A 13,586-nucleotide genomic window follows, 5' to 3' on the forward strand; every position below is an offset into this window, starting at 1 on the left:
TTTTCTGTAAACATGCATGTGAGGATATAATCATTGTCAGATTACAGTTTCCACTTGGTTGATTTGGTTTAAAAAATAATGATAGTAATTTTAGGAATAATAACAGTAACAATATTTCCGTTTCAGGAAGTAAATTCTGTATTTTCCGCATGTTTTGCGAGATCACAGAAAATTGGATGCCCTACTTTGGGATATACAGTATAGTGACTTGTTTCACAGTGGAAGCATGAGTTGAAACTCTCAGTTTTTTAAGAGTTCATGCAAATTCCCATCAGGGTTAATCTTTTATTGAACAGGGTTTGTACTGGTGGACCTTTAAAACCATTACTTAGCATGACTAGTGGAACTATTGGAACCTGGGTTTGTGCCTCTCTCTACAGAGTGTGTACAGAGCTTTTATTTGTCCCCTGAAGCCTAAATCCAGTGGTTTGACCCTAAACACTATCAGATGAACCTCAGTAAATGTTTAGGCTTATTGGAAAAATCCTTACGTCTTAAAGGCCAGTGGTTCTCAACCTTTTCAGCCCACGAACCCCAATATAAAGGTCCATAAAGTCAACAAAATGATGGTCTATTGTTCTATGAATCTGTGATAACCACATTTATTTATTCATCTGAAGAATATCCACTGTTATCCAGGAACGTTTATTATTATTATAGTCATCTTAAAGATGGAAATCCTGGTTTTAATCACTAATAAAATGGTTCAAAGTGACCAAAAATGGAAAAACCTCAGAAATTGGTTAAAAGTTGCAAAAATGGACAGAAAAAGTGGTAAATGGTTCAAAGCGTCAATATTGGCTCAAAAGTGACAGAAAAAAGTATGAACACTTGGTTTAAACTGGTAAATAATGGACATGACAAATGGTGAATGTGGTTAATGCTGCAAAAATAATCATGAAATCTGGTGAAAAGAGGTTAAAAGTGACAATAATGGGTCAATATATGTGACATTAGGTGTAACAATGATGGAAAGGGTTTATAAGTGCTGAACATGTCTGGAAAGTGGAAAAAATGTGTAGAAAAGACATTGAAATGTGATGTAGACGTGTCAGAAATGGGAGAAATGTAAGAAAAATACATCAAAAGGAACAAAAATATGGCAAGAAAAAGTGATGAAAATAGGTTAAAATATGGTGAGTTTAGTGTAGTTGTAGAAAATGGGTAAAAATACACAAAAATAGGCTCAAATTGTTCAGAAAAAAATTCTTATTCCTTGAAGGCTTCTGCTCCCAGTGTCTCACGACCCCAAGGTTGAGAACCACTGACGTAGATGTAGCTGCTACTAATTCCTGTGTGTCCATGACGTGATCTTTACTGTCGACTCAGCGCTTCCACAGCTCTCTCTCTCTCTCATTCTCTGATGGTCTCTCGTCCTGCAGTTTGGCTCGTCCTTCGCTACCTTCCGCCCCCCCGCTCTCTCTCATTCCGGCTCCACTCGGCCTCACTCTGTCATTCTTCCTGTTCCTGCGTCCCCACCCTATATCCGTCCCTCTGGATCCAGATCCTCCTCTCCCACATCAAAGGTTCCCCTATGGAAGGTTTGTTCCCCATACGCTTTCATCGCCTTCAGTTGCAACTTTTCTCCTTTTAAACCTTTTTATTTTCACCTCCTTGATTAACTCATTCATCACCACGTTAAGTTGCATCCATTAAAAACCTCCTTTTCTTTGGCTGTGTTCTCCCTCTCATTGGTTGTCCAATCAGCCTATAGCAGGTGATTGGACATTGCACTCAAAGCTCGTTCCCCCCCCTGCACAAAGATGAAGGGCTCCAAACTGCTGGATAGCGGACCAGTCTGAAGCTAACGCTAACAGCTACAGTCCATTGAATAACTGTGCTCATTTTGTCAGGATTGGTCCAAACCAGGCCAGTATGAGCAGCCCGTGGCAGCAGCAGCAGCAGCAGCAGTAGTTCAGAGGAGGAAGGAACCAGTGGACAGGACGAGGGACAACGAGGCATCTCCCAGTGCCCAAGGATACGCAGCAGCAGCAGCAGCAGGAGGAGGAGGAGGAGGAGGAGGAGGAGGAGGAGGAGGAGGTCATCCAGACGAAGGACAGAGAGCCAGGATGACGGCAGCCATCGCTGCCAAGGTATCAACACCAGAACGCTAAAAGTGTTCAAGAGGATCCTGCTCAAAGCTATTTGACACCATTAGTATGACAAATACATTCAGGAAAGTAGTCGTTTGAATTAGCAACTGGAGTGCATTACTATTTTAAGTAAGGCTCTCCTTGATCATTTCTTGAAGGAAAGTGGAATTAGGCTCTGATCACACTGAGCTAAAGCTGCACTCAGAAGTGTTGAGGTAAATGTTGTATTTGTGGAAGCGAAGTAAGGGGTGAATGCTGAGCATTGCCACTAAAACAATGCTTTTAGTGGGAATGTATAATATGATATAATGCAACTTTGCAATTGTTGCAAAGTTGCATTATTAGAAACAGGAAGATTGTAGCATTTTAAGATATATTTTGTTGCTGTAGCTGAAGTTTTGAAGCTTTAACAGCAGTTTTCCCTCAAATGTCATGAGAAACAGCTGTTACACTCTAGCAGGCCTAATCAAGCACTTTAAGGCTGGCAAAAGCAGCTTAATTTGTATAAAACCTTAAATTAATTTAAAAGTGAGACAGTTAGCATTTTACAACTTAGGTATTATCATTGTCACTGAGCAGCAGAATGTTTTGATCTTTGAATTGTGTAAATCGGTTAAGATTTGCATGCCGCATGACAAACAGGATCAATTTAAAATATAATATAAATGTATTTAGTCAGAGTACAACCTGAAATTGAAATGTATTTATTTACAAGGACAGTGCATATTAACATAACAGCTTAACTCAGAGCTGCCAAGTTTCAGAAAATAACAATAGTCAGACTTTAGTGACCTGATGTGTTCCGGTGAAAAAAAAAAATGTCCTTCTTTAACATGACTTTGGCTTTTTTTAACGTTGATTTCTACCTTCAGAATGATGTCATCACCTCCATACCAGCAGCTCTCCCTGCACTGTGGCCTCCTAATGCTAGTTTTAATCAACCAGAAATTACAAATGAAAACTAACAAGAATTTTGACAAAATATATTTATTAGTCAATATTTCATTTCAACCAACTGTCCATCATTTATCTGGGGACATGTCTCATGTTGTAGGTGTTTATCACAGATGTTGATGATGACAGAGGCTCCCACTTAAAACACTGTGGCCCAAGGCAGTGCTACCTTTACCTCAGCTCTCCTTGTCTGCAACAGAAAGGACGTCATTAAAAAGATCATCATGTAAAAAACATTCAAACATTATGATTGAATGAATGTCTTAGCTGCAGACTAAATGTCTATAGAAATACACTATTACATACAAAAATAATCATAAGCAGTGACGTGCCGTGACCACTAGGGTTGGGTAGGCACGTTACAAATTGAGACCACCAATGACAATTTCATATGTTTCTGCTGTCAAGTGTTAATTCAGTTCAAATCAATTTTATTTGTATAAAACAATTTACAACAAAATCATCTCAATGCGCTTATCAAAATATAAAATTCATAATAAGAAAGAAAAAACCCAACAAGATCCACATGAACAAGTATTTATCATCTAACAAAATCAACATCATAAACACCATTAAAGAAACATAAACAATTATTTAATATAGCCTCCATACTCTCCAACAACATATATCTCATGACACGACAACACATCTGTTGTTTGTGTTGGAAACACAGAAACATGGAGAAAAGAACAACAACAACAACTCAGAACATCCTCAGTGAGGAGCATCCACAAAGTCAATCCTTCCTTTTGTTCCATTCACTGTAGAAAGTACCAACAATGTTCTGACCTTATCTTTGCTGAAGGTCTGGTAGCTCAGGTGTTGGTCTCCATCTTTTAAAAACTGTCGTTTTTCCTCAAAACAAAGTTTCTCTATCATCTCTAGCGCTGTCATCCTGACTGTAGTGTTATCCCGCCCACTAGCTAGAGAACGTAGCCGCAGCGGTCACATGATATCAATTCACTAATGTACTGTGAACTTACGTATAGCATTTAGCATAGCACGGTTACGTCCAAAGGCAGCTCTCTACGCTGCCTTTGCATGTAAATGGTTGTCATCTTGGGGACCTGACTGCGCATGTGCAAACACGTAAAAACACGTAATGGGAACGGAGGCAGAAGAGCAACGTGCCTTTGGGAGGGGGCGTGGCCTCCCTCTGCCTTACAGCGGAGTGAAAAAAATAAAAAAAGACTGTGCAGCTGTTCCAGGAATTAGCGCTGTTTAGTAATTTGGGCTATGAAACGCACAAAATGCGGACACTTTCAAACTTATAGGTACTGTAGACTATTGGAAATGGAAAAATAAACAATTTATAATTATTTTATAATAAAAAAAAAAAAAATATATATATATATATATATACTGTATATATATAATTAAAACAAATAATCAAAATATCAATTCACCCTTGGGTAGGCACTGCCTACGGCACGTCACTGATCATAAGAGCAAGAACATTAGATTCGACATTTGTTTCATTTACTATGTATTTATGCTGATATAACCTACAAGTGCAATTCAGCTACGAGCAGTGTTCATAACACTGGTAGTAGCTGAATAAGAGTTTTAATTTATTTAAGTTAATGTCTAACACAGACACACGTAGCAGTGGGTGATATGGTGAAAAAAAATCACATCACGATTTTTTCTTTGTAAAATCACGATCACAATATGATTTTTTTCATTCAAATCATTTAGACTACTTATTTAGACTAGTTATTTACCAATAAAACAAACTAATTCACTTACTTAAAATCATCGCCCTACATGGAAAAAAGGAATAAAAGATCATTTTACACACAGCAATATAAACAGTAAACAAAATTAGGTCGGTGCATGTTGTGTCGAGACACGGCTCGTCAAGACCCGCCTTACGTTGCTTCTGATTGGTTTATTATTGTGTGATGCTTGCCATGGTTGGTTAGATTTAGGCACAAGGAGACATGGATTGGTCTAGGATTGATTATCTCGGTCAGTCAATCAGCGTTACTCGAGCTACGGCAAGCCATGAGGACCAAAGTTCAGTATCATAAAAAAAATAAATAGAGTATTGAATGAGGAAATATAAGCATGAGAAATGTCAAGTGTGGCGTGTGGTGTGAGAATGCATCAAATTGCGTGACTGTCACACTCAAAGTGTGAGGCTTGGCAGCTCTGTCAACTGTAGAATATGCCAGAGTTAGCCAAAAGGCTAGTTTTCATCTGTAGTCCTAGGCCAAATGTATAACAGTCACTCTGGAAATAGGTAAAGCTAATTGATTAACACATGGCAAAATACAATAAACATTACATTACATTTGCTGCAGCAGCAGGAATAAGACACCAAAACAAACAAGCAAAAAAGAGTTAATGTGCGAGAGAGCTACAGTGGGAATGCAGCTGGAGGCAAGAGGACATAAGGCATGAAACAACTAGATTTGGTATTAAAATACATAGTCAATATAATTAGTCAGTTATAATAGAAGGCTTAAAAAGGAGAGTGAACATTCAAATGCAGCAATATCAAAATTAGATAAGAAGAACACACAAGCTAAAATTGTGTCTTTGAGATAAAAATTGATGATATAGCAGTTTACAGTAAAAGCATAAAACCTAATATTACATTAATAGGACATTATGACATTTGAATGGTGTAGATTGGTTAATTCCCAGAATATTAGCAGGTTAAAATATGGTCAGAAGAATAAGAAAAATAAAAAAAGATTGCCACAACTTTATCACCATATTGTATTTTGTGTTTGTTTTAAAAATGAACACAAAAAAAATATATGGGGTAATGGGCTCAATGATTCAGTACCACCAAAGAACATAAACTATAGCATTTACACATCAAAACTAAGTTTGCTTTTAGAAACTTCATAATAGATTTTTTGTAATGCAGGTTTGATTGACAATTTCAGCACTTTTACTTTTCCTTTCCACTCCATTACCATCAACCGTATCCATGGAAACCCAAGAACAACTATTTGATGTGAATATTTAAAAAGCCAATAAAGGACATTAGGTATTAGAACAGGAACCATTGGGTTGTAGCTCAGTGTGTGATGGCTGTGACCAACTTTCATGTTGTCCATTCCACTCTGTTACCACAAAAAGATCTTCATCATTCAACCCCATGTTAAACAAACATGAGCTACTAATGCTACTCATACAGCACAACTAACATGGAGCATCAAGCTAGCTATAAGTATGTTTCCGTTGTGATGTTCCCTCAGCATGGAGACGAGGTTTCTCCAGCAGCCAGTGACCTGGCCATGGTTCTGACCCGAGGTCTGAGCATGGAACAGAAGAGCAACAGAGACTCCCTGCAGTACTCCAGCGGCTACAGCACAGAGACCACCACCCCGTCCTGCTCCGAGGACACCATCCCTTCCCAAGGTGAAGCTCCAGTCTTTCTTTGGACACGTTTATTAGAGCCCATTACAATTGCAAATGTAATTATCTGAACTCAATTACAATTACAATTCAATTATGATTACAACAACATTATATATTTTTCCAATTATTATTACAAATATAATTACATCATAATTGTAATTAATTACCAATTACACAATTGGTTATACAATTAAAATTGACGCTAACCCTGACTCATACGTATAATACAGATGGAACAGTATCTATTCATTTATCCAGGCAGAAGAAGTAATCCTTAAAAACATCCTACAATCCAATTCTTGTCCAAATTCTGAGCAAGGACTTGGTTCTAGATCAGGGATGATAGTTCTCATCCTGGAGGGCTGTTGTCCTGCATGTTTATGATGATAAAAGTTGGCAAAACATAAAAGTTTAAACAGAAAGTTATCTGAGGGAAACATCAGGATTATTTCCTTCCTTTTGTTCTCAAAGACATTTCTCTTCTTTCCTTCACCACAGGTTCAGATTACGACTGCTACTCAGTAAACGGCGATGCCGAGGGTCCGGACGGGCAAACAGACTTTGACAAGTCCTCCACAATTCCTCGACACTCTAACATTGCCCAGAACTACAGACGTATGATTCAGACCAAGAGGCCGGCCAGTACGGCGGGGCTGCCCACGGGGGTTCTAGGTCCGGGATTTCACGGTATTCCAGGACAGTCTGGTGGATCGGGAACTCCAGGGACCGCCACCATCCGCAGAACGCCGTCCACCAAACCTGGAGTGAGGCGCACCATGTCCAGCGCGGGGCCCATCCCCATCCGACCACCCATCGTGCCTGTGAAGACTCCCACCATCCCTGGAGACTCTCACTCTCCTGGCACCAGTGCATACACAGGTGGGGGGCACTCAGGGGGCGTGCCGGTCCGCGTGGGCAGCGAGGAATGTGTGTTCTTCACTGGAATGGACGATGGACAAGGCGCGCTTGATTACGTCAAGGCCTCACCAAAGCGCCTCAGCCTTCCCAACACCGCCTGGGGATCGGGGTCGGCGTTAGAGGTCTATGCCCAGCAGCAGCATGGGGGCCTGGCAACGGGCGCGGCCTCTGGGGGTGGGACTGAGGAGGATCAGATGATCGCGGCCAATAGGCACAGTCTGGTGGAAAAGATTGGCGAGTTGGTAGCCAGCGCGCACGCTTTGGGTGAAGGCCAGTTCCCGTTTCCCGCCCTTCCAGACGAGCCGGACCCTCCCCCGACCGATCCCACTGATGCTCAGGCCGGGTTGGAGGGTGGCGAGGGCTCCGGTGACATGTTGACCACCATCAGGAGAGGGGTCCGCCTCCGCAAAACCGTCTCCAACGACCGCTCGGCTCCGCGCATATTGTGATGGGCGAAGGAAAGAATGGTAATCGTCAGGTGTTGGTGGTGTGCATCCAACCACCTAGTCCATAACGTACGTAGGGTCAACCATGATCAAAGTGAAAACAGAACAACAGGCACATGTTCAAAGCACCATTAGAGTAAATGATATATAATATATGGAGAATAACGTTAATAATGTTAACCAATGCTGACAACTCAAGTGAAATACTTCATATTAACTGGCTGGTAGCACAGCCGCTATAACTAGTGTGTGTTGGACGCATGTTTGTCTTCTTTACACCCTCACCTGGATCTGGAGCGGATTGTGGCTAAAACAAAGAAGAAAAAAGTTCTCTCTGAGAAAAGACTGCCAGAGGGGGCGAAGGGGGTGCAGGGGGCGTAGAACTGAAGCGCCAAGCTGGATCTGAACCCACGCTGTCCACTCCACAGCAACACGTTACCATTAGCCTACTGAACCTTAGCTTTGGCATTAGCATGGGGAGCTAACAGGCCAGAGATGATCATCTTCTGTTGGCATTGAACCGTGCGAGTGTCCCTCGCCGCCCTCTCTCTCTCTCACTGCATCAGTGTGTGTGTGTGTGTGTGTGTGTGTGTAGGTTTGCATGTGTGTGTGGCAGTGCAGGGGTGTGTAGAGCTCTGCTGCAGGACAGCCGGTTACTCGTGGAGGGCGGGGCTTTCCTCCGTGTGTGTGTGTGTGTGTGTGTGTGTGTGTGTGTGTCGTGCGTATTATCTCGTTTCTATTGTGACGTCACTCTCCTTGTCGCCGCCGTATGAGCAGTTACGAGACGTAATCCAGGCATATAGATATATTCATATATATTTTCTAGAACCAGAGAGAAAATGTGTAAATTAGAAATGGAGCAATAAATGTGTTTTATTTTCTTGTTTGGAAAAAAAAGCGACGGGGAAGATTTTCTCACATTCAGGCAATCATCAGGACTGCTAAATTTACACACATCTACTGTGAATTCATGCCTCGCTGGGTTAAGACGGTCATTCTGCTTAAATGAAACGAATACAGAAAAAAAAGTCAAACTTACAAAAAAAGAAAAACTGTATGCACTTTGACGGGGGAGGGGCCAGTAGGTGTCGCTGTAGTCCAGCGTTTGGATGGAGACGAGTGAGAGATAGAAGAGAGAAAGAAAAGAAAGTGATGGAACTGATTTGTATCGTATGAAAGAGATGTACCTGGTTTTAAATACAGGGTCTTATTTATTTGAAATGAGGTTGGAGTGAAGGCGCTATAAGCCATGAATAGCACTGATTCTGTTGGAGGCTGAGTTAAACTGGTCTAAAAATATAAAATAAAACAAAATAAAGGGGTTAATGTCACTGTGAAGGAAGGTTTTAAACAAACAAGGCTATTTTCCTCTTTCCATTCATTTACCATTTAATGGTAAGAAAAAAACCCATGCCTGTATTTAGGATACTAGACTATAGACAGGGTAGGGGTAATTACATTTTAAATTACAATTGTGTTTTCAATTATCAGTGTTCAATTACAACTCAATTACGATATGTTTACCAGCATTTTTTTTCCAATAACAATTACATTTACAATTATAAATGTTTTTCACCTGAAAGTCAAAGTTCCCAATTACTAAAATTCAAATTTAATTAATCACAATTACTGATCCTTTAATAACTACTAAGCTAATAAAACAGCTAATAACCTTCCTCTTGTGTTAGCTTTCTGTTAGCATCTCTAATGCTAACAGGTCGGTTTGACCTATGACCTAAATTGATGATCATCTAATTCGTTTCCTTGTTAGGCTTCCTAATCAATGACATTGTATTGTATTATTGATTTTGGTGTGAGTGTCAGTATACACGTAGATTACTCCTCAAAAATTATCCTCCAGAGAACTGACAGTAACTTGATATGAAACATATTTTAATAATTATTAACTACATATGTGTAAGCCATAGAACTGTGAGATGGTTCCTCACTTTTTATAGAATTTCCCATGCCAATTACAATTACAAAGTAAATTAATCAAACTCAATTAGGATTGTAATTACATCATAATTGTAATTAATCACTAAGTGTGTGATTGCAATTATAATTGACCCCACCCACTGACTGAAAATACTGTTAAAAAAAACTGAATTTTTCATAGTAAAATGGTTCTGAATGAGCTAACCTGAATTATGTTGAGTCGGCTGATGCGGGTAAAAAGTCTTTTGAACGATTTTTAACTTTTTTTCCCACAGCATGAAACACATACGGTTTCACTGACAACATCAGAATGTATTCTTCTTTCTTAGCTGGAAACTACTTCTGTTAATTATTACTGAACTATATAAGATCTGACATAATTCAGTTTTATTATGATGTAAGAAAGTTAAGGAAGTGTTTCAGCAGCACATTCACCAATTTAACCTTTAAAGGCCCAGAGGAGCTAAAGTGGCTAATTCTTCCATAACTGATTCTGTTCTGTTCTCATTCCTGAGAAATACATTTGAAACCAGCATTAATTTGATTCTAATGTATTTCAGTCATTGTCAAAGTTTTCCCGGCCTCCACTGGACGCGTCAGTGCTATTAGCTCAGGACACAGATGATGTATCTTACGGTTATTTATGAAAAAGAAGAAGGTGAAAAAAAGTGGACGACAGCATCAGAACCCGAGGGACGGAACGATGGAATGAGCATTTCACTGCCTGTTCATCCATAACGTACTGTATAACGTGTACTTATAGACGAGTACGCAGGTTTGTTCAGAAAATAACAACATATCCCAGTTGTTTCTTTGCCCTGTTTTATGATTTATAGTCTTACTTTTAATATTGTAAAAAAAATGAAATAAACCACCAAGCTGTGTAACATATGGATGTAAAGCTGCGTGGGCTGAGAGTGATTTGTAGACTATAGTAAACTCATCAACATGTCTGTACGCTATTCTAGCAGTGACTCCAGGTCAGACGCTGACTTCAGCTTATTTATTTCATCACATGTTTCTGTGTTGCACTACAGGGGAAACGTACTGTATACATTAACAACTAAAAAACAACAAAACAAATGGATGACTTAGTTTGTTTTTAAATGTTCCTGTATTTTGTTATCAGTTCTGTCTAATGTATATTTTCTTTGTGAGGGGGAACACTGTGTGTGTGTGTATTTGTGTGTTGTGCAGAGGGTCAGGGACAGGTCACCCCCCATCCCACCTACTGTACGTTAGCAGAATGTACCACAAACTGTCACAACTTAAAGAGTAACTGAACCCTTAGGTTTTGGCTAACGTGCGTCTAGGCTGGAAATTCAAAACAATAACTTAAGTTTAAAGGAGGGGCGGTGCTTTAGTTAAGACACGCCCAGTCAGTCAACAGGTGCTAGTTTTTATAGGTTTTTCATCAGTACTTGTTGGTGATGTAATGCTGTGTTCAATTGTACTCAGAACCCGTATAAATCCGACAGAACGAATCAGAAAAGTGCAATAAAACGACCCTTGAGCTCGAGACTCCGACTCGAGAATTGAGCCAGGATCCATCAATCCATTGGATCTTACCAAAATACACATTGTTAGAGGTAAACAGTCACTTTATCCCCTACTTTTACGTTTATGTGTCGTCTAATTTGGCATTTGTGTTACTAAAAATGTAGAATAACTTTGCCGTATAGTTCAATGCATTCTTTCTACCGTCTATGGTTCAATGAGGCATGCGGGTGCGTTCAAGTCATCTACCAATTCCAGAACTCTTTCCTGGTCAGACTGCCCTAACACTGACAGCATTCACCATGGTCTCTGTCTGAGGAGGCTCTGCTATGTTATGACTACCGCTATCAGCAACATAACACTGAGACACACACACTGAAAGATGGTTAATTTCAGAGCGGTCCGTTCCCCAAAACCCTTTGACATAATAAACCCTGAGCCAGAATCTGACTAGCAACCCTAAAGACAGACTCTGTGTCATTCATCAAAACTGCTACAACACCTACAGTATATGATATTTCTCTCTCTCACCCTCAAGGAGATCATATATATTTCTCCAGGAGAAGGTTTTGCTCTTCAAACATCAGCTCACTGAGGCTAGTCATGTTTTCAGACCTATCTCGGTACCGACTGCAATTGAACGCAGAATGAGAAGCAGGCACCTAAACCTCACAAACCAACATTCTCACCCAATAGCAAAAGTCAATAGTAATAGCCTGGTTTCTATTAAAACGTCAAGAGTCAGGCTAGGATCAATCTACAACACTACTTTATACCAAATGCATTTGTTTTTATCAGAACAAGTGGTTTTGGGTTTAGTTACTCTTTAAACAGAACATATGATAAAGGAAAATAACAGTGTTTCATGTGGCTGTTTCTCTCTTTCTCAGAGGTGTTCAACAACAACAACAACCCTTTGAGTGGATAGATCTAGAAATGTAGCTTGAATGTCAGTGGTTTCTTATTTTTACAGTAATAATAAAAACTCAAGCTACAACAGGAAACTGGATCAAAGACGTTCCTATTGAAGCTCTGCTCTTCTCCTTTGGAAACACCTCTGTAACCCATCATCTGTGTGATGAAGCTGTGATATCTGCTCTGCTCAAATATTCCAACAGAAATATACAAATGCACACATAAAGTACGCCAACGGTCTCCTCAGAGACTTCCTGTTTAGGAGAGAAACAATAATACCCGTGTCAGTGTCTCATGTTTTTCATTTACTGCCTTTTTTTTAACTACACTGGAGCGTTGAACCACAATGGTTGGATGTGTTGGATGTGAATGAATAAGTTGTTGTCTATGTTTACTCTGAACAAAAACTCTTGACTATAGAAAATTCTTCTCACAGAAACAAATAGAAAAGGCAGTTGTTCAGGTGTTCTTAAAGTGATACACACACACACACACACACTCAAAGGCAAGCAGGTCAATACAACAGAATCACTCCAAAGGGCGTCTGCTGTGTGGACGGAGAGGTGTTGTCATGGTTACCACAGGGGAATGTGAGTCAGAATGGAGATGGCTTTGTTTGAAGGGTTTAAAGTTCTCAGTGGAGCAGATTGGTTCAAAGGTCCGTCAGTGATCCTACATCACCGTGGTCAGGACATGAAGTGGTGAGGAGGAGGAGGCCCCACATGGTGCTCCTCTGATCAGGACATGGTGTGTAGCTAAAGTCCTCTGTTCACACCAACAGGCCCTAGAGCGGTTAAAAAGCTCTAGGGTTCATTTGGTCTGATAGTCCTCCTGGTTTGGTCTGATAGTCCTCCTGGTTTGGTCTGATAGTTCTCCTTGTTTGGTCTGATAGTTCTCCTGGTTTGGTCTGATAGTCCTCCTGGTTTGGTCTGATAGTTCTCCTCGTTTGGTTTGATAGTTCTCCTTGTTTGGTCTGATAGTCCTCCTTGTTTGGTCTGATAGTTCTCCTGGTTTGGTCTGATAGTCCTCCTGGTTTGGTCTGATAGTTCTCCTCGTTTGGTTTGATAGTTCTCCTTGTTTGGTCTGATAGTCCTCCTTGTTTGGTCTGATAGTTCTCCTCGTTTGGTTTGATAGTTCTCCTTGTTTGGTCTGATAGTCCTTGTTTGGTTTGATAGTCCTCCTTGTTTGGTTTGATGGTCCTCCTGGTTTAGTCTGATAGTTCTCCTCGTTTGGTCTGATAGTTCTCCTGGTTTGGTCTGATAGTTCTCCTTGTTTGGTCTGATAGTTCTCCTTGTTTGGTCTGATAGTTCTCCTTGTTTGGTCTGATAGTCCTCCTTGTTTAGTCTGATAGTTCTCCTCGTTTGGTTTGATAGTTCTCCTCGTTTGGTCTGATAGTCCTCCTTGTTTGGTCTGATAGTTCTCCTTGTTTGGTCTGATAGTCCTTGTT

General features: G+C 40.3%; 1 protein-coding gene across 3 annotated transcripts in view; it reads left to right on the forward strand.

The window, feature by feature from the left end:
• Nucleotides 1-9,788, forward strand: part of mtss1lb (MTSS I-BAR domain containing 2b) — a 69,076-nt gene extending 59,288 nt beyond the window's left edge. For 2 of the 3 annotated variants that reach the window (XM_028475971.1, XM_028475980.1), the window contains 4 exons: nt 1,383-1,541; nt 1,854-2,093; nt 6,263-6,425; nt 6,924-9,788. In XM_028475971.1, the coding sequence (XP_028331772.1) occupies nt 1,383-1,541; nt 1,854-2,093; nt 6,263-6,425; nt 6,924-7,792 (1,431 nt within the window). In that variant the 3' untranslated portion in view covers nt 7,793-9,788. The remainder of the gene's footprint in view (nt 1-1,382; nt 1,542-1,853; nt 2,094-6,262; nt 6,426-6,923) is intronic. The other variant, XM_028475986.1, reaches the window with a different exon arrangement.
• Nucleotides 9,789-13,586: the final 3,798 nt, after the last annotated feature.

Source organism: Gouania willdenowi, chromosome 3 (assembly GCF_900634775.1).
Source record: "Gouania willdenowi chromosome 3, fGouWil2.1, whole genome shotgun sequence".
Classification (NCBI taxonomy): domain Eukaryota; kingdom Metazoa; phylum Chordata; class Actinopteri; order Blenniiformes; family Gobiesocidae; genus Gouania; species Gouania willdenowi.